Source organism: Camelus ferus, chromosome 14 (genome assembly GCF_009834535.1).
Source record: "Camelus ferus isolate YT-003-E chromosome 14, BCGSAC_Cfer_1.0, whole genome shotgun sequence".
Lineage (NCBI taxonomy): Eukaryota > Metazoa > Chordata > Mammalia > Artiodactyla > Camelidae > Camelus > Camelus ferus.
In genome coordinates this window covers 54,189,537-54,212,364 of record NC_045709.1, presented here as the reverse complement: position 1 = coordinate 54,212,364, position 22,828 = coordinate 54,189,537, and the positions used below count along the sequence as shown (strand labels likewise).

Here is a 22,828-nt window from a genome sequence, read left to right as displayed (position 1 = left end):
ACATGGATTAAAACGTTGCAGTCTTTGAAGGAAGTTTTCTCTAGCAATTTTTTGTGTACTATGTGAAATGGCCATTAATTATCCAGTACAGTGTGTGCTCTAAGAAACACAAAGATTCAAGAGCAGAGTGGTTTGATTACTAAAAAGAAAAACAGCGCTTCACCAATTCACTGGATAGGTAGACAATTTTATCACAATCATATCTGAACTGGCTTCAAATTTCAACTAGCATTCTATACCAACTCCGTAACAATATTCTGCCCTAATTCGAGTACTTTTAACAATAGATTTTTGGCAAATACTTTATCTTCTGTATATCCAAGGATTCCAATTATCTCCATAAATGACGTTTAGTGATCAAGAGTCCCCCTCAGTCATTACTGCCACCTGTCCAGACTCTTGGGCACGCGCGCGCGTACACACGCGTGCGCTCTCAGCATTCATCCAAAAAAATAGTAGAAAGGAAGATTCAAAACCTAGATACACATACGTGCCTTGCAAAGAGTGTTAAATAAACATGGAAAAGAGTTTCCGGCTAGGTCAGGATAGGACATTTGCTGGGATGGAGTCGATCGTTTTCGTCTTACAGCCTTCCAGGGGCTCTAGCCAGGAATCTACCTCAAGGAAGAAAGAGCTAGGGGCTCACCCCTGGTTTCCTTCTGGTCTAGTCACTTTTTTTCCTTCCCGCCTCAATTTCCCTAGCTCTACTAGGGGCACACACACAAAAGGAGTAAAACTCCGTTCTTTCTCCCCATCTTTAAACTTGTTTGGAGAGTACCGAAGACTCCGCACAAATTTTGCGCACAGTTCCCACGCGCTCACTTCTAGTCTCCAAGTTTCCCTACTCCGTTTTTTCCCGGCATCTCTGAACTTTCCGTCTGCAGCCAACGGTGGTGACTAGGCGGAACAGTGAGAGTGGGTAGAATGATAACTTCTACCCCGAAACTGACAAGTTACCCCACTCCCGCCCCCTCTCGGTAGATCCTCCCCCAGTGAGCATTCATTAGCATAAAACTGGTTGGGCCAGACTCCCAGGCCCGCGGCCTCCAGGGTTCGCGCGCTTGGCCGGGCTTGGGAAGCCACGGCACGGGGCATTCAGGTCCACAGAGCATCCCGGTGCAAAACCTGCACCTGCTCATTGCGTGAGCTACTAACCCTAAAAAGAAAAAGAAAAGGAAAAAGAAAAGAAAAGAAAGGACAGTTTGGAGAGAGAGCGAGAGAGCAAGCTGTGGTCTTTCTTCCCCATTTCTCCAGTTCATTTTCCAAGTCTCAGGCACCCAGTCATCTCCCCCTACAGAAGGAACCCTGCCGGTCCGCTCGCATCTGCCCGGGGGCAAATGTACCCCTTTATCTTCTTTGCACACGCACAGGCTCGCACGCGGACACACGCACACACGCGTGCACACACACAGAACCCCTCCCCTCCGCGGGCTTGCCCCCAGGGCTTCGGGGCTTAACTAAATGTGAGTCCCTCGGGATGGCCCCGGCCTCTCGGCCTCTGGGGCCGTCCCCCTCCCGACCTCCAAGTGACCCACTCCCTAGACTACCTCACGGGCCCCTCACCCGAAGCGCGTCTTCCCGCTCCCTGAACCCTGCCGGGCAGGGTCACGACCTCCCTCCGCCCACGAGACTCCACCCGGCGCCTCAGAGCAGCCCCGCGGGTGTCCTGGGCCTCGCGGTGGAACCCGGGTCCGAGGGAGCGCGCCCCCGGGCAGCCGCGCTGAAAGGGGTCCCCAGGAATGGCGCTGTGGCCCCTGAAAGAGCGGTGTCCTCTTCCTTCCCGCCCCCTCCGCCCCGAGGCGTGGGGTTCGTTCCCTCGTGCCACAGCAGCCGAGCCCCCGCGTCCGGGCGAGCAAGGGGAGGACCCGGCAGGAAGAGCGGGATCTGGGCAGGGTGAGATGCCAAATTCTCAGACGGTGGGGAGCGGCCGGCAAGCCTCGAGGAAAGGGAGGAGAGGGCTGCGCTCGCCGGGGCGCGCGGCTCGCGGGCGCGCGGAGCGAGCGGGGCCGGGGAAGGGAGCAAGGGAAAGGCCGGGAGGCGGGTGGGAAGGGACCGCGGGTGGCGGAGGCTGCCCCCCGCTCTTTACCTTGCGTTGGTGCAGTCATTGTAGAGGGTCTCGAAGTCCTTCCTGGAGATGAGTTTGCAGCGGTTCACTCCGGGCTGGATGGCGCCCAGTCCCCTCAGGATGCGAACCTGTTCCACATTGCACACCACCGGCGTGATCTCCAGCCGCTTCAGCTTGGTGTAGACCGTGTGCAAGCCCCCCACCAAGTGCTTCAGGAACAGGTCGAAAGCCTGGGGCAGGCAGATCAGCTCGCAGCCCTCCACCGTGAAGGAAGCCACTTTGGCCCCCCTCAGATCCACCATTTTGCACTCATTATTCTGGGGGGTGTTTTCCACTGGGGACGGGGTCGAGTACACGGGTTTCCCGGGGAGGGGGCCGCAGCTGCTGCTGCTGCTGCTGCTGCTGCTGCTACTGCTGCTGCTGCTGCTACTGCTGCTGCTGCTGCTGCTGCTGCCGGTGCTCGCGCTGATGGGGGTGCTGGAGGCGCCGCCGCCGCCGCCGCCAGCGCTAATGCCGCCGCCGCCGCTGCCGCCGCCGCCGCCGCCGCCGCTCGCGGTCGCCAGGCTGGGGTTGCAGTTGCTGCCGCCGCCGCCGCCGCCGACGCCTCCGTTGCCCGCGCCGCCGCCGCCGCCGCCGCCTCCGCTGCCGCCGCCGCCGCCGGTGGAGGTGACTGTGGCTGCCGCCGCCGCCGCCGCCGAAGCGATGGGCTCCGGCCGGAACAGAGTTGGCCCTGAGGACGCCGGGGGCCCGATGGTCGGAGCCGGAGACGAGGTCGCCGAGGAGGTGGAGGTGGTGGTGCCAGAGGAGGAAGCAGACGTGGAGATCGGGGGTTGAGGGGGGACCAGCTGGGTCGGAGGGATCAAAGCCGCCGGCACTGCCATGGTCACATATAAGGGGAAACAGAAGGAGGAGAAGCGAGGGGGAAAAGTTGCCACACAGCCCGGGGAGGGCAGGGGGGAGAGAGGGGGGAGCAGGAGCTAGGGGACAACAACAACAACAACAACAACAACTCTGCGAGAGAACGAGGAGCAGAAAGGGAGAGCAGGGGGAGAACAAGAGGTGAGGGCAAGAAAGAGCGAGCGCAGGAGGGGCGAGCGCGAGAGGCGCTCTGGAGAGAAACGCACAAAAGTGTCCCGCAAGTCGAAATGCGAGTCCTCTCCGGGGGCTGGGATCGGGGGCTGGCTGGGGGGGGGGGTGGGGGCGGGGAGGGTCGGCTGTTGTGGTGTGGGTCCCGCTCTAGCACAAAGTTAAGGATGAAGGTGAAAAGGAGGAGGTTTGAAGGACTTGGGTTCTCCCTGGCAAGTACATTGATCAAAGATTGAGAGGGGAATGACAGAGAGAAAATGAGCTGAAAAGTGCAGGCTGCCGGCTGGACGAGTTGTTGTTGTCACACGGTGCAGAGGGGAGGAGCTCCGGAAACTTGAAATACCCTTTGAAGCCGCAAAAACCTCACTCACTAGTATTAACCCAAATTATCCAACCAGGAACTCGGAGCAGAGACTCCGAGAGAGCGAGATCCAGGGAAAGCGAGTGAGCGAGAAAAGGGGGGTGGGGTGGGGGGGATAAGGAAAGAAACTAGGGGAGGGACGGAGAGGAAAAGCCGGGACAACCAAGTGGCGATCGGAAAGGGAGAGGGAGATCGCCGTCTGCTTCTCTTCTACTACCGTTAGATTGCATGTCTTAATATCCCATGTCGTCCGCGAAGACTCGTTATTTTTTTCCCCAAAACCTTCTAAGCAATCGTCTACCAACTTAAAGAGGAGCCAGAGCGCTCCGAGCTCTCTTTCAAGGATTTAGGATTGATCTCCGCTCGTTTTTCCAATGAGCTATAAAATGAAAACACGTCCCCTCACTTCTCGATTTATTGAGAAATTATTTTGAGGAAAATCCATATGCGAGCAAAACGTATGTTTTATGCATCTGATTATTTTATCTGTGGAGTAAATTATTTATTTGTATAAAGGTAGAGAACATTCCAGGAGAGTTTTAAAGTTGTGGGGGGAAAGTCAGTCTGAAATCACCTAAGAATAATAGAATGTTCTGTATTCAGTTCCTTAATTCCTAACAGATTAGGGAAAGAAAGAAATGCTTGCCATGATGTGGATGGTTCAGAATAACTTTACTTTCGCCCCAAAGGCAGGTCAGAAATGCCTATTATACCAGAGAATTCAAAGAGATCAGGCACCCTTGAAGATTTAGGAATTGGGGGAAAAAAAAGAGCACACTAATTTTCTTACCTAAAACTCTATAATTAATTCACCTGTCTTGTTCAGACACCAACCAGCCTCACGTCCTTTAAGACCCAAGGCTAGTTGCTAATATGTTATGTGAATAACTATATATATATATATATATATAAGTATATTATAGGTATATATATATATATATATATATAAACACACACATAGTATTTGAAAAGTATCCGTGTATTTTGGGAAAGTTCATCTCAGTTTGCAGTGAAAATATGTTTTGTAAATAATGAAAAGAACAAAAACAAAGCTTATTAGTTGACTTGTAAAGGCAGAAAGGGTAGCTCTACTTAATAACCTTAGGCTGACTTTAGACTCACTATCTTTCTCCTTGCCCGCCTCTCTCTTTCTTCTCTTCTAACTTGTTGCATGAAGGTCTTATTTATTCAAGAATTTTTGACCAACATATGATATAAGCATAGGTCAAGTCTGTTCTCTGTTTGTATCTCTAGGAATCTTAAATAATTAGGCTTTAAATCTGTCTGCACATGTTCATTAACTTCACAGGATAGAAACAATGCATTAGCATTTGACAGATTTTTAAAAGAAACTATTAGCATTGGGTTCACAGTTTAGTGTTGAAATTATTATCACATTTCTTTTTATCATTTTAATTCTTTAACCTTTTTGAAGTGTCGTGTCAAAAGGTGCAGGAAATATTTATAGGGAAATATGGCACTATTGAGTCATTTGTCTAAGTTTATGCTAAACTTTTTGAGGCACAGCTGTTGTATCAGGAGACTTTCCTGGGTCAAAAGGATTCAGCAAATTGATTAGTGCCAGAAAGTAGATTAATGTCACAAAGATAGCTAAAGTTTATACCATTGTTTTGCCTAGTTAGCCAATATTTTAATATATTCAGAAATAGTTTATGTTAATTTTCACTCTTCTTATCTGACTTCAGTTAAAAATAGGTATTGGATTTATCTCATACATCAGAACACTTCTCTAAGTGTTTACGTCTAGTTGGACACTGTTAACCTTTTAAAAACTACCAAACTACTATGGTAAGGAGTGGAGGTGAGGAAGAAGACTCTTAAGCCCTGAGAAACTAGTTTTATTTTGGAATCGCATGCACAACTTTAATCAACTCCGTGACAGTTTTAAAAACGCTAATCCAGTTTCTTTATTTTAAATTCTAGAGCCACAAATAGAAAAAAAAATCGAAATTAAATGCCCCGAATCTGCTCTTAGCATTCTCATTTCTCACATTTCCTTAAACTGTCATTCACCCTGTACCTGCCACATTCAGAAGCCACGGACAGGAAGTCATGATAGCTGACCAAGCTATAATCCCACCCAGCTTCAGAGCAAACTCCAAATTTTCTGCAGGGAAACCTGCACCTCCCAGCATGCGCTCCACTCAGAAGCAGGGCTTGCGTTGGGGGGAGATTGCCCCCACCTGAATGGGAGCTTTCTGTCCCACCCCAGCCCCGCCCCCGACCCCCTACCTCAGGTCTCTAAACCGGTTTTAAGGAACTACCACTTGCCCCTTTGATCAAACAATAGGACTAGAAAAAGCATACAATGCAAATTAAAGTATATAGGAAAGAAATGCCTCAAAAATATTAAAATTTCTTCTTTCCTTTTTTTGGGGGAGAAATATTACCAGTGATGAAGGCAAACCATGTTTCATAACAGCAGATAAGTCAACTGCCCAGATTTCAAATTCCCTCTCTTCCAATCACATCTTTAGCTTTCAAAGCTTTTGTCTTGTTTGTTTATTGTTTTACATCTCTGGCTGCTTCAGGTGCTCTCCTTCCAGCTCCTCTTCTCCAACCTGCACTCAATTTGCATAAGCAAAACTCAAAGTACTGTAACTGATATTAGAAAAATCTCCCTGTGTTTTGTGAAGACGTATTGTGCTGAAATCAATAAGACTGTTTAAAATTCAAAGACCTGCAAATCGTTCTGTTTGTCCTTTGATAGGGCCTGTGCTGATTAAAATGCTACCAAGAAAGCTTAATTGCTGCACTAATTAAGAAGTCTTTAATTTCTTTCCTAGGATATCGTTTGAAGCTGAGCTTGTACCCGTTCAGGGAAGGTATTTTCTTCCCTCCCTCTGCCCCCTCCTGGCCCCTCCCTTCCCCTTCCCCCTCCTTCCGTGCCCCTGACGATATCCCTGTGAATGAGAACAAATAGAGAGAGTGGTCTCAGGGCTCACCATCTATTACTTAACAAAAATCGGCACAGGATCCAGAGTTGAGTGCAATATGAAATTCAGTTTTGAGAAGAGCTGTAAGGTTGCAGGAGACAGGGAGAAAATACAGAGTAGCTGTTGTAGCAAAAGTCCCGGTGTGTACCTGGATGACAGCAGGCACTTTAGCCCGAGGATGAGGGCATCCTATTTGGTTAAAAGGGGCAGTAACCAGGAAATGCTTCTACTGAAACAGGGAAATGTAAAAATATACTTTCAAAACCTGTGGTTTAAAAAAGAAGAATAAATCTGTAGAAAGGTGGACTTAGAGTTGGGGTTTGGTAAGTATCATTTTATTTTATGAGTATAAAAACAGGAATTCTGTGGAGATTCATTTTTGACCCTTTTTATAACCCAGGGAGGCATAGGACTGTATTACATCCATTCCATCCTTATCTATTGACCTATTTTATTCACTGATTTCTCACGTGGGGAAACTGACTAAATGATTTCGCAAAGCTTTCTCTGTAATCAATAGTCATTTTTAAGGTTTATTCATGCTGCATTATAATGCTGGTAAATGACTGCGAAGCAGAAGATTGTAAGATACAAATATTAACAAAGCGGGATAAGTCATGTCTTTAAATCTTTAGGGTTTCAACATAGCAATTGATATAGTTAAGGCTGAAAATGTGGATTTCATAGAATATAAAAAAAAACTAAAATGATTGAGTAACTTAAAGGCAATACCTATGTGAATGTTTCTTGAATATCTCAATTTCCTGAAAGCTTTGAGTATCCTCTTTTTATAGCATCCCTATATGAAACAGAAACAATTTGCAAATACCCAGAAAGGGCAAGAAGAAAAGGTTTATTGCAATTTTATTCTTTTAATTTTTCCCTGAGTTCTACTGGAAGCATGCACAGAAAAATACAGATGTATACTTCTGTATATGTACTGAATTCCTTTCAGTGACAGGACAAGGAGATAACATGCTTAATAGATTCAAAGGGAGACTTACCATTCCGAGCACGACGTCACTCTAATTATGTTTACTCTAATTGAAAGCAAGGTTTTTGGGAATCTGAAATTACTTTCAGATTTTTTTTTTAAATAATGCAAGTGGATCAAATGTTGATCACAAGCATTTCAATCTTTCAAAATGTATTGGAAAATTAAATGAAAAGTGGAGTTTGGTACAAACAATGCCCCAGGGCAAAAAACAACTAACACTAGATTTTCCAGTCCAGCCATAACACAAATCAATTTGAGCGCACTTCTATGGCCAGACTGCCAGATTGTTATGACTGCTAATTCACTCAATCAAAGAGTGCATTAGCACACCCGGCACAAATAGCTTTAACAATAGAGTGCACTTCGGAACAACTCTAAGATATATCACAAAGAAGAAGTAAAGAGGAAGATCATTTTTACATCTGCATATTTACTAATGGATCTGTTTCCTTAATAGAAAGAAAGAAAATAAAAAAGACAGAGACAAACTTCAGGCAGAGGTTTATGAAAGAGCTATCCAAGTTTGGCAAATCTAGAAAGCTATCAGGGTACCAGTAGTTGACTGACTTTGTTAAACGTTTCTCAGGAGAGAGTCCAAAATTGATGTTTGCACTTCAGTAGTAAATCATTGAAGATGGAGAAATTATGCCAAGTAACTCTCTCAAGCCTTTTTAACTCAGACACACGGCCTCACCAATCAGCTCAGCAGATAAACCCTGACTGCCTTAAGCAAAGACTTCTCCACTTTGACACTCCCTGTCTCTGCCCTCCCCACTGAGCGTTCCAACTTCTGACTTAGTGTCTCTCACTTCCACTGTCTCCCTGTCTTTTCCAGTCCCCTGCCTTTCCTCAGGAACAAGGGATAGGACTTTTATCTCACTGATACATTCTCTAATCAGGTGCAGAGGGCTTGGTGATAAATTCTCCAAAGGACAGACGGTGGGGAGCTAAAGGTGTACACACCGTAACTTGAAGTGCTCAAACTTTCTATTACAAACTTCCTTCTCAATATAGAAGTGGTTAAAATGGTGATAAATAACTCTGTTTTCCAGCGTAGAAATGCATGGACTATATAAATGCTTACTGAAATTGTATAGTAAGTATCTATTCAAATTCGGAGCCAAATGGCACAATTTGGCTTCACTGTTCCTCCTTCCTTCACCTTCTATTCTCACCCCCTTTTCTCCTGGTTCAGAATGCAGGTTGACATGTGGCCGAAAATGCTTTGCTGGTTATGGAGTGTCTTGTGAGAAATCTCTAAACTCATGTTAGGAGAGAGAGAGTAGTGGCCAAGGAAGATATTTACAAAGAAAAAAAAATTACGCCATAATTGTTTTCCTGACTCCAAACTGCATCATTTCTATGACAAGTAGTCAACTCTTCATGTGAATTTAGTTATACTGGTCCATCATTACTTACTTCCAGTGTTAAGTGTCCTAATTCCATCTGTGGGTTGGTGTTCAGAGTTGCACAGGCAAATATTTGATAATAATAATAATAAAAAAAAAAGAACACAGGGAAATCATTTTAGAATCAGATTGTAAAAGGAAGCAGTGACAAGAATAATAGAAATTGAAATGGATTCCCTTCATCTCTTAAACCAGGCTGTTGTGAGAGGAATGGCAGATTCAATTGAAGTAAGGTCAAAAAGCTAGACAGATATTCCAACCTCTAGTTTTCTAGTAAATATTGTACCTTTGGTTGCATCTTTTCATATGTGGCATTTTTAAATTGTCCTACTCCCTTCTCTTTAAATATTCCAAAATTCATCTTTTCCTAAAGATCAGCATTAAAATGAATGAATGGCTTGAGGGACACATAGTTGGGAATAGGGGTGGAAAGGAGTCTTATGTAGTGTAAATGGCTGTTTAATATTAAGACAAATTATCATGTAATTTTGCAGTGTTAGGAAAAATGTATTAAACTTGATGGTAAAATTTCTACTGATTCACTATCTGCCTCTCTATTGTTGTTGTTTTAACCTGTTATCTTGGTTCTTTTCCTTTCTCTTTGCTTTATTAAATAAAAGAAGAGGTCATTGTCCACCAAATAGCCTATAAAAATTGCTCTATTTGAAGTCAGAAATTTCAAGGATTGTTGAAAAAGAATAAACTGTTTATTTATTTATTGCCCTTCAGAACAAAGAGTTTTTTTTAAGTTGAAAGAATAACAATTGCCACCTTCCAGCTCGAGATCTTGTATGTCAAGTTTCAGCCCAGAGCAAATTTTTACAACAAGTTATAAACCCCCTGTAACAGAGGGTTTATTATAATGGAAGTGCTGACACAACCTTAACTATAGCGTTGTAAACGGCTATGCTATAATATCCATTAAGCAGAAAGAAAAATAAGCTGGCTGATCAATAATTTATACAAAGAGTACCAACTGCAGACATAATAACTGTAATGTTTGCAAAGCAATCTCTCTGCTCTCCAGGCTTAACAGTAAACGCAAACTAGCAACGCTGTTAATTTCCAACTCCTACAGATAAGAATACAAACAAATTACTTAAAATTATATTTTGCTCAACATTTAGCATGCCTCGATGGGATAAAATAAAATTTAATTATGATGCAACTTCTGCCGGATGCAAAGCTGTTTTGTTTTCCAGCCCATTTTATTATGAAAGGACATTCATTTGGAACATCAATTATAGGGAAATAGTATGTTTCAAGGAGTTGACTTGGGTCAGGCAGGCTCTTCTAAGAGTTATTCAGACATGGAAACAGATTGACACTGTTTAACTTCAAAGAAAGTTACAGGGTTTTACAGAGCCACAGCCTGAAATACAATCCTGCCAGCTCTGATCCGAGTCAACTGTCAGTAAAAACACCTTGTCATAGGGTTCATGGGAAAAAAGACCCTGGCTTGGGAAATGTGGCCATCATTAACAACCAGTGAATCTTGAAGTGCTCAATTAATGGTAAGCCTCTTTTGCATGAAAGGGAGGTATGTCATTTCTACCTAATAAATGCAGAGCATAAAATGTGAGCCTTATTTTCTTTTCTGGAAAATTGTGAAATACCAAATTTAGTCGATGTCCATATTTATTACCGCTTTGCTTGTGATAGGGCCTGCGTACGAGGAGAGTGTCATGGTGATATTTTTGTTTTTGTTGATGGCTTTTCAAGCAGGAGAAAGGAGATTTGAGAGGAGCAAAAGAAGAGAATAGGAGAATTGAAAGATCCCAAAGTAACCACTATGTAGTACATCCTGGAGGTCGAACCAGACTGTATGTTTCTGAGGTTCCCATGTCTATCCATCTTTTTGTCTGTTCATTTCCTGGGGGTGTGTGGAACCCAGTAGAACAGAGGGACGTTGCTATCAGAGTTGTAAAATGGTGTATTACCCTGTGAGCAGTTGCGCTTGGAAAGGAACCAGTAATTTATATGAGAAGTGTTTAAGATTGCCTGCTCAGCCAGTGATCCATGCCAGGTCAGTTCCAGTAATGCCAGAAAACAAAAGGAGGCGCACATGCCTGGGAAAGGGACACCTTATATGCCTTAAGAGCTTGGGAAGGGAAGCACTAAAATGCCATTTTCTCAAATGAACTGGTCGTTACCATTTAAAATCCTGAGGGCTGTGAGACTGGGGAGGAGAGGAATAATTTTTCTTTTGACTTAACAGGGCTCTGAAGGACTAGTTTGCAGGGGGAGGTGTTTTGTTGTGATTGTCTCAGCCCTGTGCTTCAAGCCAAGGTTAAAATCCTGAGACAGAGGTGCAGTTTTGAACAATGGAGCAGCAAAGGATGAACACGACTTCTCTGCGAATGGACCTGGCTCATTTGAAACTTAAAAACTGTTTCACAAATTACCAGTACAGTTAGTAATACAGCCATCTCCTAATAAGGGCTCTGCTAGGTTCTAAGTTGTCCTTGTTTTTTTTAACTTGAATTGATTTTCCCAGGTCAACCCCGGACTCCAACATTTTTCAGGAGAGGACTGTGGGGTACTGGCAGGGTGTTATATAAGAAACTACTTTCTAAGAATTCTTCTCAGGCCTCCTGATTCTTGTTTAACATAATCAAAGTACTGACTGCGTGTCCTGGTATTGAGGGAGAGGTGGCCTGACTGCCACCCTCAGCCTCCGGCTTTCCCCATACGTTGTAAAGTCATTTTCATTTTTGAACCAGAGTTCGGTTCATTCACATGTTCAGCACTGCTTGACTTGTGTGTTTCAGGAAGAAACTAAAGAAAAGGACTATTTCCTTTATAAGTCAGAGTTTATCACTCATTGATTGGCTCAAGATTCCGCACATCCAGGAATCTTTAGAGACAATAACTTTCACCATGCATGTCATCGGGTAAGGCAATTATCTTTTTCACTTGTTGATATGTTTCTCTTCATGTGGCCTCAACTCATTTCGAGCCCTTTTGGATAGCTAGTCTAATACTTGGCACTTGAGGGTGCTCACTAAAAGTCAGCTGGGTAATTAAAACTGCTGTTACATTATGCAACCCCTTTCCTTTGTCCCCAGATTGTGTAAACTGCTCATTCTGCAAATCATATATTGTTGGAATCAAACCAGGATATTGAAGACTAACAAAGTTTCTGTTATGCTCATTTCTGTTCTAATGTACAACTAATTTAGGAAAATTCTCGAGGCGAAAATCTAGAGATGCTAATAAATTGGGTTTCAAAGAGCTGGAAAGGAGAATCTTAGACCTATAGCAAAAACTTGTATCTGAGACCCATAAAGATAGAATCTTCTTAGTCATCCAAGGAGCCACTGAGAACTCTTCATCAAGACTGAAAATTTACGTGAACGTATAATCTGAACGTATACTCTGAACGTTATACAGATGATGAAGAAAAGTAAGTTTGTGTATGGAGAATTTTTAATTGAACACTGCTATCCCTTTTACGTTCAAGACAAAGCTCACTTATATTTGTGTACTGAGTATATAATGGTTGCTGAGGATGTAAAGAAGAAAAAGATATTCATCCTGATCAGAATTTCATGTGCTATCTCATTTGAGTCTTTGTACCATAATGTCATTGAAATTGTATGTTAGGGAATCTGAGTGTCATCAGCTCCCAGAATTACAGGTGTCATCCTGCCATGTCCCCCTTCCAGTGACCATGCTTGGCATCACAAATGATTCTCTGCTCTTTTCCTCAAAGCTCAGAGGTCAGAGGCAATCTCAGAAATATTCCCAGCATGGGACTGTGGGCAGCCTCTCACCACCAGTCCTTTGCACTCATCCCTGATCTGGCAAAAGAGGAAACTGACAATTAGCAAAATATGAGAACTTGCCAGGTACTAGATTCAAGTCCTCATTGATTTTTTTTCCCTCAACTGTCTTCCAAGGAGACTTTTTTGATGTAAGCAGAGGAAATTTTTTTTTTCATTTCCTATGTAAGGGAATTAAAAAAATAATAGACTGGCCCAGTTGGATCTAGACTCATTCTTCTCTGCTTATTTCTACCCCTGATGGTGCATTTCTATAAAATCTAATAGGGCCACAGGATGTGTTCTCAGTGGCTGCTTAGATGTGTGTGCTCACGTGCTACAATGCATTGTGATTAGAATGGAGAATTCTTTAAAAAAAAAAAAAATTGGGAGTAACACTTATTTCAGGAACAAGATTTTGAGATCTTGAGAAAGACTTAACCAGTACATGATGTTAGAAAGTTAGGCAAACTGCCAAAACCCCTGAGGATCCTTAACTTTTGTGATTACCCTCTGGTTTCCTTAGGTTAGATGGCAGCATCCACCAATAAAAGTCACCTGTTGAAGTGCTTTGCAAAATCAGGCATTAAACTAGCAGTTGATTTTATAAACACATTACTTATCTGTCGTCTCTTACTAGCCTTAGTTTGCTTTCCACAGGGGACTAGCCAACCTCTTTCTCCTATCCTTTTCCTATCCTGATTTCAGAAAGGTCACTCTACTTCTTTTCCAAGAGATGATTCAGGGATCACTCACAGCAGCTCCCAAAAGAGCAATACCGTGCCCTCCTCCTGCCCCATTTAAATTGTCTGAACTGCATGGCTTTCTCATTTACTCTCCCTTTAGAATGAAGCTGCAAAGTCGAGAAGACTTGAATGGCCTTGTATCTTCAAAGAAACGCCTTGAGCTCTGGAATGCAACCAAGTGGGAGAAACCACTGAACACCAGGAAATGTCAACAATGCCTCAGGAGCATCTGGGCAGGTGATCTGGACCTTTAGGTATTTTTTAGGACAATGCCATCAACTCAGCCGAACAAGAAAATGGGTCTTTTTTCCCCACAGGAACTAACTTAACTGATTTTGAAACACATTGATAACAGTGTGTGCATCAATTTAAGTACATACTGACCAGGTGATTCTTTGTTGTACTTTTATGCAAGTGGTTTGATTGACAAATTGATGACAATTATTACTAAAGAAGAATTAAAATTTCCAAGAGTCTGAATTTTGGCCCTAATAGGAAGCTTTAGACCTTGATTGAATAAAGCCTTAATAAAGACATAAAATCAAACCAATTTTAATAGCTACAATTTATTTATACTTATTTATAATCTATTTCAAGTTTAACTTCAAGGGAAACGAAAATGTTCCCAAATACTTTATGCCAAGAGTAATCATTGAAAGTTTAATTACTTCTAAGCACAGAATATGAAAACATGGAATTAATGATTATAATTAATAAGCTTCATTGTAAATAAAATAGGTATTAGATGGTACAATCAGTAACTAAACAAACAGCATTTTTTTTCCCATGGATAACAGCTGTTTTTTTAAACAATCAGTATTTTACATGCAAATATAAAGAAATAAACTCATGTCTTCCATGTGGCTTTTAATCCTAATATTCAGGAATAATCATCATTGGTTTCTTGTTAAGTTTTCTTAGCCAAAATGTTCTCCTAAATCTGACTGCTACGTGTTGAGAATCCAAAAGAAGCCTCCCAATCATGAAACTGTTGAAGGTAAATAGACAAAGTGATGCTTATACACACTGGATTTATGTCTGTTACTATGATTAGCCACCAGAAGACATATGGCATTCAAAATCAACAACAAAATAATGCTGTGTTTGAAGTCCCCTAGATGTGAACGGCACTTACTCTGATCATTTTTAAAAATCATATTTTCCATAAAAATGTAATTATATTGTTATTGTTTGATCACCTCTTATTACCATGTAATCAATAAAATATCTTTTCATAGTTGTTTAGATACACAGAAACAGTTGCAAGAAATTTGTTTACAAAACACACACATGCCCTCACACATGCCTGTTTTTAGAATTTTCAAAATAGCAATTTCTTCTTTAGATTTACAGTCTATAACTCATGGGACTTTGGGTGTCCAAAAATTATTTACTTTTTGTTTCCATTTAAGTAATTTTAATCTAAAGGCACTTACTAATCATAACAACACTGCAAAAGTTTATTTTGTAAACAGCTTATTATCAGCCTTTGTTTTCTGATACAATGCTTTAAAAATATCCTCTGTTGTATAAAGGACATTGTTGCAAAAAGGCAGCTCAAAACTTGTCCTTCCCTTCCTTTCATTGATCTGTTGCCTCTTAGGTAATACGAACAGCTGTCTTCCAGCTCACCCACAAGCAAGCAGAATATAATAATAAGGTTGTGTTACTGGCCTGCATCTACAAATGATTATACAGAGGCTGCCAGCTCTTTTCCATTAAAGATAAGGTAACAAAGATACCATAGAGAAGAAAACTGGTTAGAAAAACAAGGGAGTGCTTCTGACTTGAAGATTTGGTTAATTTCTCTGGAAACTAGAGTTTCTCTTTCAGTGGGGTTTCCAATAAGGTGAAGGTGCCCTCTGTAGGAGACTCCCAGTAAATGCTACTTCTTTATATTTGGGTGACATCATGCAAGTTTCCCCACCCCTTTCCAATTTATAAACAAACAAACAAAAAACAAATGCAGTACTCTGTGTTAACACATGTTTGAACTCATTATAAATCTTAGAGGGAAATTAGTATAAAGCCCACCATCAGCTATGCAAATCTAGTGCCTTTTCACAGTGAGAGAAATTAAGCTCTGAGAAAGCTGTAAAGCACGCTCGTGTTTGGTATTTACTGACATCCTGGTATGTAATAGGATGGGTACTGTAAATTCAGTGGACTGGCTAAAAGCAGAAAGACAGAACGTCTTTTCTGGCACAGTTGAGTGAAAAGTGGATCTAAATAGAAGAATCCACATGCAGAAAGACACATTCGTCACCTAATAAATACACCTCCCCAAAAGGTCTTCTTATCTTCCCTTCTTATAAAGGTTACCATAATGCAGATTCATTATCAGTCCCACTGGGTAGCATATAGCTCAGTAAGAAATTGCTTTTGTTAGCATGCTAGTAGGAAGAGATTAGCTATTTCACCAGATCTCTTGGGGCTATTTGAAATTTTGGGAATTCTCTCTGTAATTTAAAGTGGAAGTTAAAGCCACTGCAAAGAGACTAGGGAAAATCTTACAAATTAAACCCCTCCATCTGGAAGTTTCTTCACCACTAGTTGCAAAAGAACAAGCTGAAATCACATTTGGTGGAGGTAGGAGAGATTTCATTGGTGGTGATGCAATTAGGTGTATATTGATGGTTTAATAATTGAGCATTTTGGTTGCAAAGCAAAAACCCAAAATTTAAATTCATAGCAGCATTTTGGATTTAATTTTTGGTCTTTATTGACTTTGCATATTCCTTAGCGTTTATCACCCAAGCTCTCTATTTACATTTTTCTGGACTATGACTTTAGCCTCTATGGAATGCATGTAGGAGAGGCTAGGATCACCCATGTTGCAAGTCAGGGGATAAACCAGTGGGCATAGGAGCATAAGAGCAGGGAAATATCTGCCTCTTTTTACCTAACAGACTGCATTTGTCCTTCAGTATCAGCTCAAGCATCCTCTTCTCTGTGGATCTCTGTTCCCATAGCACTGGGCACATACTTCAACTTCAACAACAGTTGTGGAGCGATTACTAGAGCCTGGCCCTGTGTTAATATATAGACTATCTCATTTAATCCTCAGAGCACATGAGAAAGACAGGCAATTATTGTTATCCCAAAACAAGCATGAGGAAACTGAGGCTTCAGAAATTAAATGGCTCCCCCAGTCTACCCCAGGACCTGCTTTCTTTCCCACTGTAATATACTCCTTTCTGATTCTCCGCCACTTTCCCACGTTATCTTTCACATGCTCAACTTATTTGCACCCCTGGCTTCCCAGCACAACTGCCCTGATGAATCCCCAGCCAGGATTCACACAGCAATCTGCCTTCCCTCTGGATGACTGAGCATTGCTAAAGACTCTCCCACAGCTCTGCAGATTGGTGTCCTTAATTACTCGTGACTCTTAGTTGCCAGCTTTATATTTAAGCTAGTTTATCCAGAAAGGGTGCTGAATGAGCTCATATCAGCATGTTCATAGGAGGCCAGGGCTCTAGTTTGTCCCAAAGATGATGTCAGCCAGAGATTCAAACATCCCCTCCCATCATATCTGATTTCTAACGACATTTTTCTGGATGCCTTTCTCAGTTTCTCAGTCTGGCTTCACCAACCACCATGCTCAGTGCTTCTAAATCCACCACCAGAGACGGATTGGGTTTAGCTTTCTCGGTCCTTAAGGTCAAAAATCCAAGAAAGGACTCTGATTGAGTCACCTTGGGGCAGATAAATATTTCTGAAAAACTTGTCAAGGGCGGTATTAGGTAGTGGTTAAGAATGTATAGGATGGGAATTAACACACCTAGAATTCAGAACCTGGCCTATGTGTGTCCGAGGACAAGTTTACATCCTACGCCTCTATCTTCCAATCTGAAGAAAGGAGATAATAACTATACCTTCTTCACTGCATTTTTATGATGATTACACAAATTAAATTATGTAAATAAATTAATGTAAAGAGTTCTGAATAGTTCCTGGTCCTGAATACTTTAGTGATCTCTGATCATTCAGGTCTTAGGACTGAGACAAATATTCTCTCACAGATCAACCACTGTAGTCCAAGAGCGAGAGCAATTGAAGAGCACTGAAGTTTACATTTGAGGGATATACTGAGCATGGGGGCTGAGAACTTTTCTAGAAGGGAGATACTTTTCCAGATGGAAGGTTAAGGAATGCTAGACAGGCAAATCACTAGATGCCTGCCGTAAAACTGTGAAAAATGTATCATCTCCTATGCCCAAAGGGTACCATTCAAAAATCTTTTTGTTTGTCCTTGGTCATTGCCATCTCTTCTTCCCCTCAGTGCTAATTCTGAAACTTCCTCAAATGCTAGACCCAACTCCTCAGGTACTAGATCCATATTCTCTAATGATATTCCTTTTGGTACAACAGGAAATTTGAGATTGTCAAGTCTTCACCTTTGCTGGCTTGGACTGTTGCTAGAGCCTCCTAGCTGACTCCCTTTCCCAATCTCACCTTTCCTCCACCCACATTATTTCCAGATCCACACTGGAACTTGAATATCTCATCCATAGAAATCTGGTCACACAGGCCATATACTTAAAGCTCTTCAGTGGCACCTCCTCACCTTCAGAATGAAGTCCAAGGTAGTACTGAGCATAACCTCTTCTCTCTTATTTCCCTTTCCTGTTTTGTATTTGAATACTCTCATGTGTGATTTTTATTTTAGAAATTCCGTAAGTGCTGAATTTGTAAATGTAATCATGCTACTCCTATGGTAAAAATACTTCCATTGCTTCTTATTGGACTTTGAACAGCACTCTCTTCTCTTTCTTCATGGTGTTATCCACCACTGTTAACTTTACATTTAACTTTTTAATTGTGTGACTATTTCTACTGCTAATAAGTTCCTTTAGAACATTTCTATTTTATTCCTTATTGTATTCTCTGTCCAGTATTGTGATTAGATATATGGGGTATACAGTATTCAATGAATGATGAATGACCGACTACAAGTAATATGCATTTACCATGTTATTTCACGTATCTGACTTTCTGCTTATGAAAGCCTCTTCTAGCATTTATTTCCTTAGCTAACTCCTTCTCCTCCTTCAGGGTATCTGTCTAAGAAAGATTCTCCAAATCTACAAAAGAGCAAATTATCGCATGTCTATGCTATCATATTATCCTGTGTATATCTCTATTGTATTATTTATTATGCTCTATGTATCTGTCTTCATTAACATCAGGGAACAGGCCTTAATCATTTTTTAAGCATCTCTTTACATTATTTCTTGACATACAACAATCTTCAAGTTGAACTTTACTCTCTTTAAGATACAGATTAAACTCCACCTGGATGATAAAACAAATTTTGAATGAGTGAAATATTAAAGAAGAAATGATTTAAATAATTGCATTCTACCTTTTCTGTAATAAATTTCCTAGGAGTTTGAGCCTAAATGTTTTTCTTCTTATCATTTATTTTATGTACTATTTAGCTACTAATTCAATGTCTTGTGAAATTTATTACAATTATTGCCATGAATTGCTATTGTCACCTTGGGCAGTTTAAATTTTGAATGGACTTTATCTCATTTTTTCATCTCATCAGCTAGTGAATAGAGGTTGTCCTATATAATCCTGGAAAATGCACACATATGCATAATAAACATTTGTTCACTTGATTCAATTTGGATAGATTTGAAGTATGCTTAGATTCAAAGACATTTAGAATATCTTGTCTCCTGTTATAGTTAACTTTTCCTGGATAACAATACAATTCAGAACTTTGTGGCTTAAAAAAAACCAAAGGGCTGGGCTGGTACTTCTGGTCTGAGCCAGCTCAGCTGGATTGTACGGTTTCCAGTGGCTTCATTATGTGTCTGATGATTAACAGGTTAATGGAGCTGGGATTTTTACCAGGCAGTTGTATGAGCTGTGGGTATTCCTGGGCATGTTAACTGCTGGACATACACAAAATATTCTCTAAGTATTATGGACCAAATTGTGTCCCCAAATTCACAGGTTGAAGTCTTGACACCCAATGTGACAGTATGTGGAGACAGAGTATTTAGGAGGTCATTAAGATTAAATGAAGGCATGCCATTTTAAATATATCATGCTACTCCCTTCTGGCCTTCCAGAAGTTTCTGCTGAAAAATCAGCTGGTATTCTTATGGGAGTTCTTTTATATGTTATTTGTTGCTTTTAGTATTTTTTCTTTGTCTTTAATTTTTGTCATTTTAACTACAATATGTCTAGGTGTGTTCCTCTTAGAATTAATACATGCACCCCAGTGTTCATAGCAGCACTCTCAACAATAGCCAAGACATGGAAGCAACCTAAATGTCACTGACAGATGAATGGATAAAGAAGATGTGATATGTATACATAATGGAATATTACTCAGCCATAAAAAAGAATGAAATAATACCTTTTGCAGCAACATGGATGGACCTAGAGATTATCATATTAAGTGAAGTAAGTTAGACAGAGAAAAGACAAACATCATATGCTATGACTTATGTATGGAATCTAAAAACAAAATGATACAAATGAACTTATTTACAAACCAGAAATAGACTCACAAACATAGAAAACAAACTATGGTTACTAAAGTGGAAAGGCATTGAGGGGAGGAATAAATTAGGGGTTTGAGACTAACATATACACACTATTATGTATAAAATAGATAAACAACAAGGACTTACCGTATAGCATAGGAAACTATATTTAATATCTTGTAATAACCTATAACAGAAAAGAATCTGAAAAAGAATATATATGTATATGTATAACTGAATCACTTTGCTGTACACCAGAAACTAACACAACATTGTAAATCAACTCTACTTCAATTAAAAAAAAAGGATTAAATGAAATCCTTAGGGTGTGGTCTTAATCTGATAGGACTGATCTTTGTAAGAAGAGGAAGAGAGAGAGAAAAGGCCATGGGGGACACAGCAAGGAGGTTGTTGTCTGCAAGCCAGGAAGGGAGCTCTTGCTAGAAACCAATCAGCCGGCACCTTGATCTTCCCAGCCTCCAGACTTCCCAGCCTCCAGAACTGTGAGAAACAAATTTGTTTTTTAAGCCACTCAGTCTATGGTAATTTGTTATGGCAGCCTGAGCAGACTAAGACACTGGGGTATATACCTAGGAGCCAACTTGCATGCTTGTAAGGTGTACACATCTTCAAATTGATTAGATAGGGTCAAATTGTTTTCCAAATTATTATATCAGTTTACATCTCAAAAGTTGTTCTACATCTATAACAATACCTAATAATCTAAAACTTCTGAAATTTTGGCAGCCAGGGCAGGAAATGGAAACCAATTGCAGTTATAATTTACATTTCCTTATGAGTAAGATTGACGATTTTCTCAGTATGCGTTTTGACCTTTTGGATTTTCTTCTGTCAAGTGACTGCTCTTTCGCCCGTTAAGAATTGCCCCATTTATGTTTTTCTTTTTGATGCATAGAATTTAATTTGTGTATTTTGAATACTAATCTTTTGGCAGCTGTGTGAGTTGAAAATTCATTTCCCCCAGTCTGTGACTTATATTTCCTTTGTGATAGCTTTTGATGAACAGACATTCTTAATTTGACTGTAGTCAGATTCCTGTTTTTCCCTTTATGTATTTCTCCTTTTGTGTCTTGCATAAGAAATGTTCCCTACCCTAAGAGCACAAAATTATTCTTTAGTTTTTTTGAAAATTTTGTTTTTCCCTTATACATTTAAGCCTTTAATATAGTGGAAATTGATGGGTGGTTTCACAGCAGAGATGGAGAGATGGGGAGAGGTGGGCAAAGGGTGTTGCTACTGGCAACATTCATTTGATTCAATTTGGATAGATTTGAAGTATGAGTGAGTAGAGGCCAGGAATGCAGTGAGTAGAGTAGAGGCCAGGAATGCAGATACACACCCTGTGGTGCACCGGGCACGTCCTCACAGCAGAGAACTATCCAGACCAAAATGTCAGCAGTGCTGAGACTGAGGAATCCTCAGGGTAGTGGTTTATATAACACAACTTGAACCAGTGTTCTTAAACTCTTCACATGTGCTTAAAAAGAAAGTATATGGTTGTGGGTGTCATTGGCTTCTGTGTAATGTGTGCTTCTTTAAGTTAACCTTGTTAATTTTGTGGTTCAAGCTTTCATACTCTTACTGATTTTTTGACTACAAGATTTATCATTATTAAGAAAACTGTGCTCAAATCTTCCATTATGTGGGTTAGTCTAGTTCTTAGAGTTCTGTCATGTCTTGCTTTAAATAATTTGAGGTCTGATGTTAGGTGATACAAGGTTAGGATTCTTCTGTCTTTCTGTTGATATGAAACGCTGATCATTTTTAAGTGTCTATCATTTTCTCTGCTAATGTATTTTTCTTTAAGTCTATTTTGTCTCATATATTTTTATAAATACACCTGATTTTTTAAATTTGCTTAGTATTCATCACTTATAATCCTTGTAATCCATTTATTTTATCTTTTCAGTGTTGTTACATTTTAGAATGTCTCTGTAAACAGTGTGGAGTTGTTTGCTTTCTCCCTCCCTTCCTTCCTCCCTCCCTCCCTTTCTTCCTCCCTTCCTTCCTTCTTTCCTTCATTCTTTCCTTCCTTCTTTCCTTCCTTCTTTCCTTCCTTCCTCCCTCTCTTTCTGTTACCAATGGATACTATTTAAAAATTGTAATGGAATACATATACCATAAAGTTTGTCACCTTAACCATATTTAAGTGCCAAGTACAGTCATGTTAACTACAAGGACATTGTTATGTATCAGATCTCTAGGAAAACAGAAATCAGAGTCTCTAATAAATACAGGAACTTCACTCCCTATATGGATAGTCAAGTAATATTTAATAATATTCATTTGTCTTGACCACTTAATTTTTCGAGTACTTAAAACAGGAAAAAGTTTCTTTAAGAATAATCAAGTTTTTTTTCTTTTTATCTCAAATTATGATTGAAAGGATGGAATGAGGAAATATATGGAAAATTGCTTTCTAAATATTATCTAAAAGTGAAAAAAAAAACAACAATCAAGTTCTCTTGAGAAATGAGAACTACCTACAATTTTACCAGACTTAGGCCAAAAAATAATAATACAGAAAACTGGAAACACCCTATATGAGATTCTAATGCAAATCTTTGTTCTTTCCCTTTTAAAGAAAAAATGGAAAATCCTCCCCCAGAGAAGGGGAGGTCAGCAGTATTTTTGTGGACCTGAGGGATTCCTTTCTGCTTTGCTACCCCTAGGCCTGCAGGTCACATTTTCCTGGTCCTGGGCCATGGCTTCTCCACATATATAGTCCCCCAAACCCAGTTTGATTACACTCTTGTTTGAAGATTACTTTATTTTGCAATTTTATCAACTAGAGAAATAAAACATTGCCTTCATTCTAATGGGTGCTAGTTAATGCTGCTGCTTTACATATAAGCTCTTAGTATGGCTCCTCTGTGTGCTTGTTTTGTTTTCACTTGAGAATGCTGTAAACTC

At 40.7% G+C, this 22,828-nt stretch overlaps 1 protein-coding gene and 1 long non-coding RNA gene across 2 annotated transcripts in view; one reads left to right on the top strand and one right to left on the bottom strand.

Annotated features, from left to right (window-relative positions):
* Window positions 1–3,451, bottom strand: part of DACH1 (dachshund family transcription factor 1) — a 397,183-nt gene extending 393,732 nt beyond the window's left edge. Inside the window, 1 exon segment of the mRNA XM_032496887.1 lies at window positions 2,087–3,451. Within this exon segment, the coding sequence (XP_032352778.1) occupies window positions 2,087–2,946 (860 nt within the window). The 5' untranslated portion in view covers window positions 2,947–3,451.
* LOC116668723 lies at window positions 1,633–19,699 on the top strand. Its single transcript, XR_004325964.1, has 4 exons — window positions 1,633–1,893; window positions 11,647–11,769; window positions 13,486–17,974; window positions 19,593–19,699. It is a non-coding gene; the product is annotated as an uncharacterized LOC116668723 (long non-coding RNA).
* The last annotated feature ends 3,129 nt before the right edge of the window (window positions 19,700–22,828 follow it).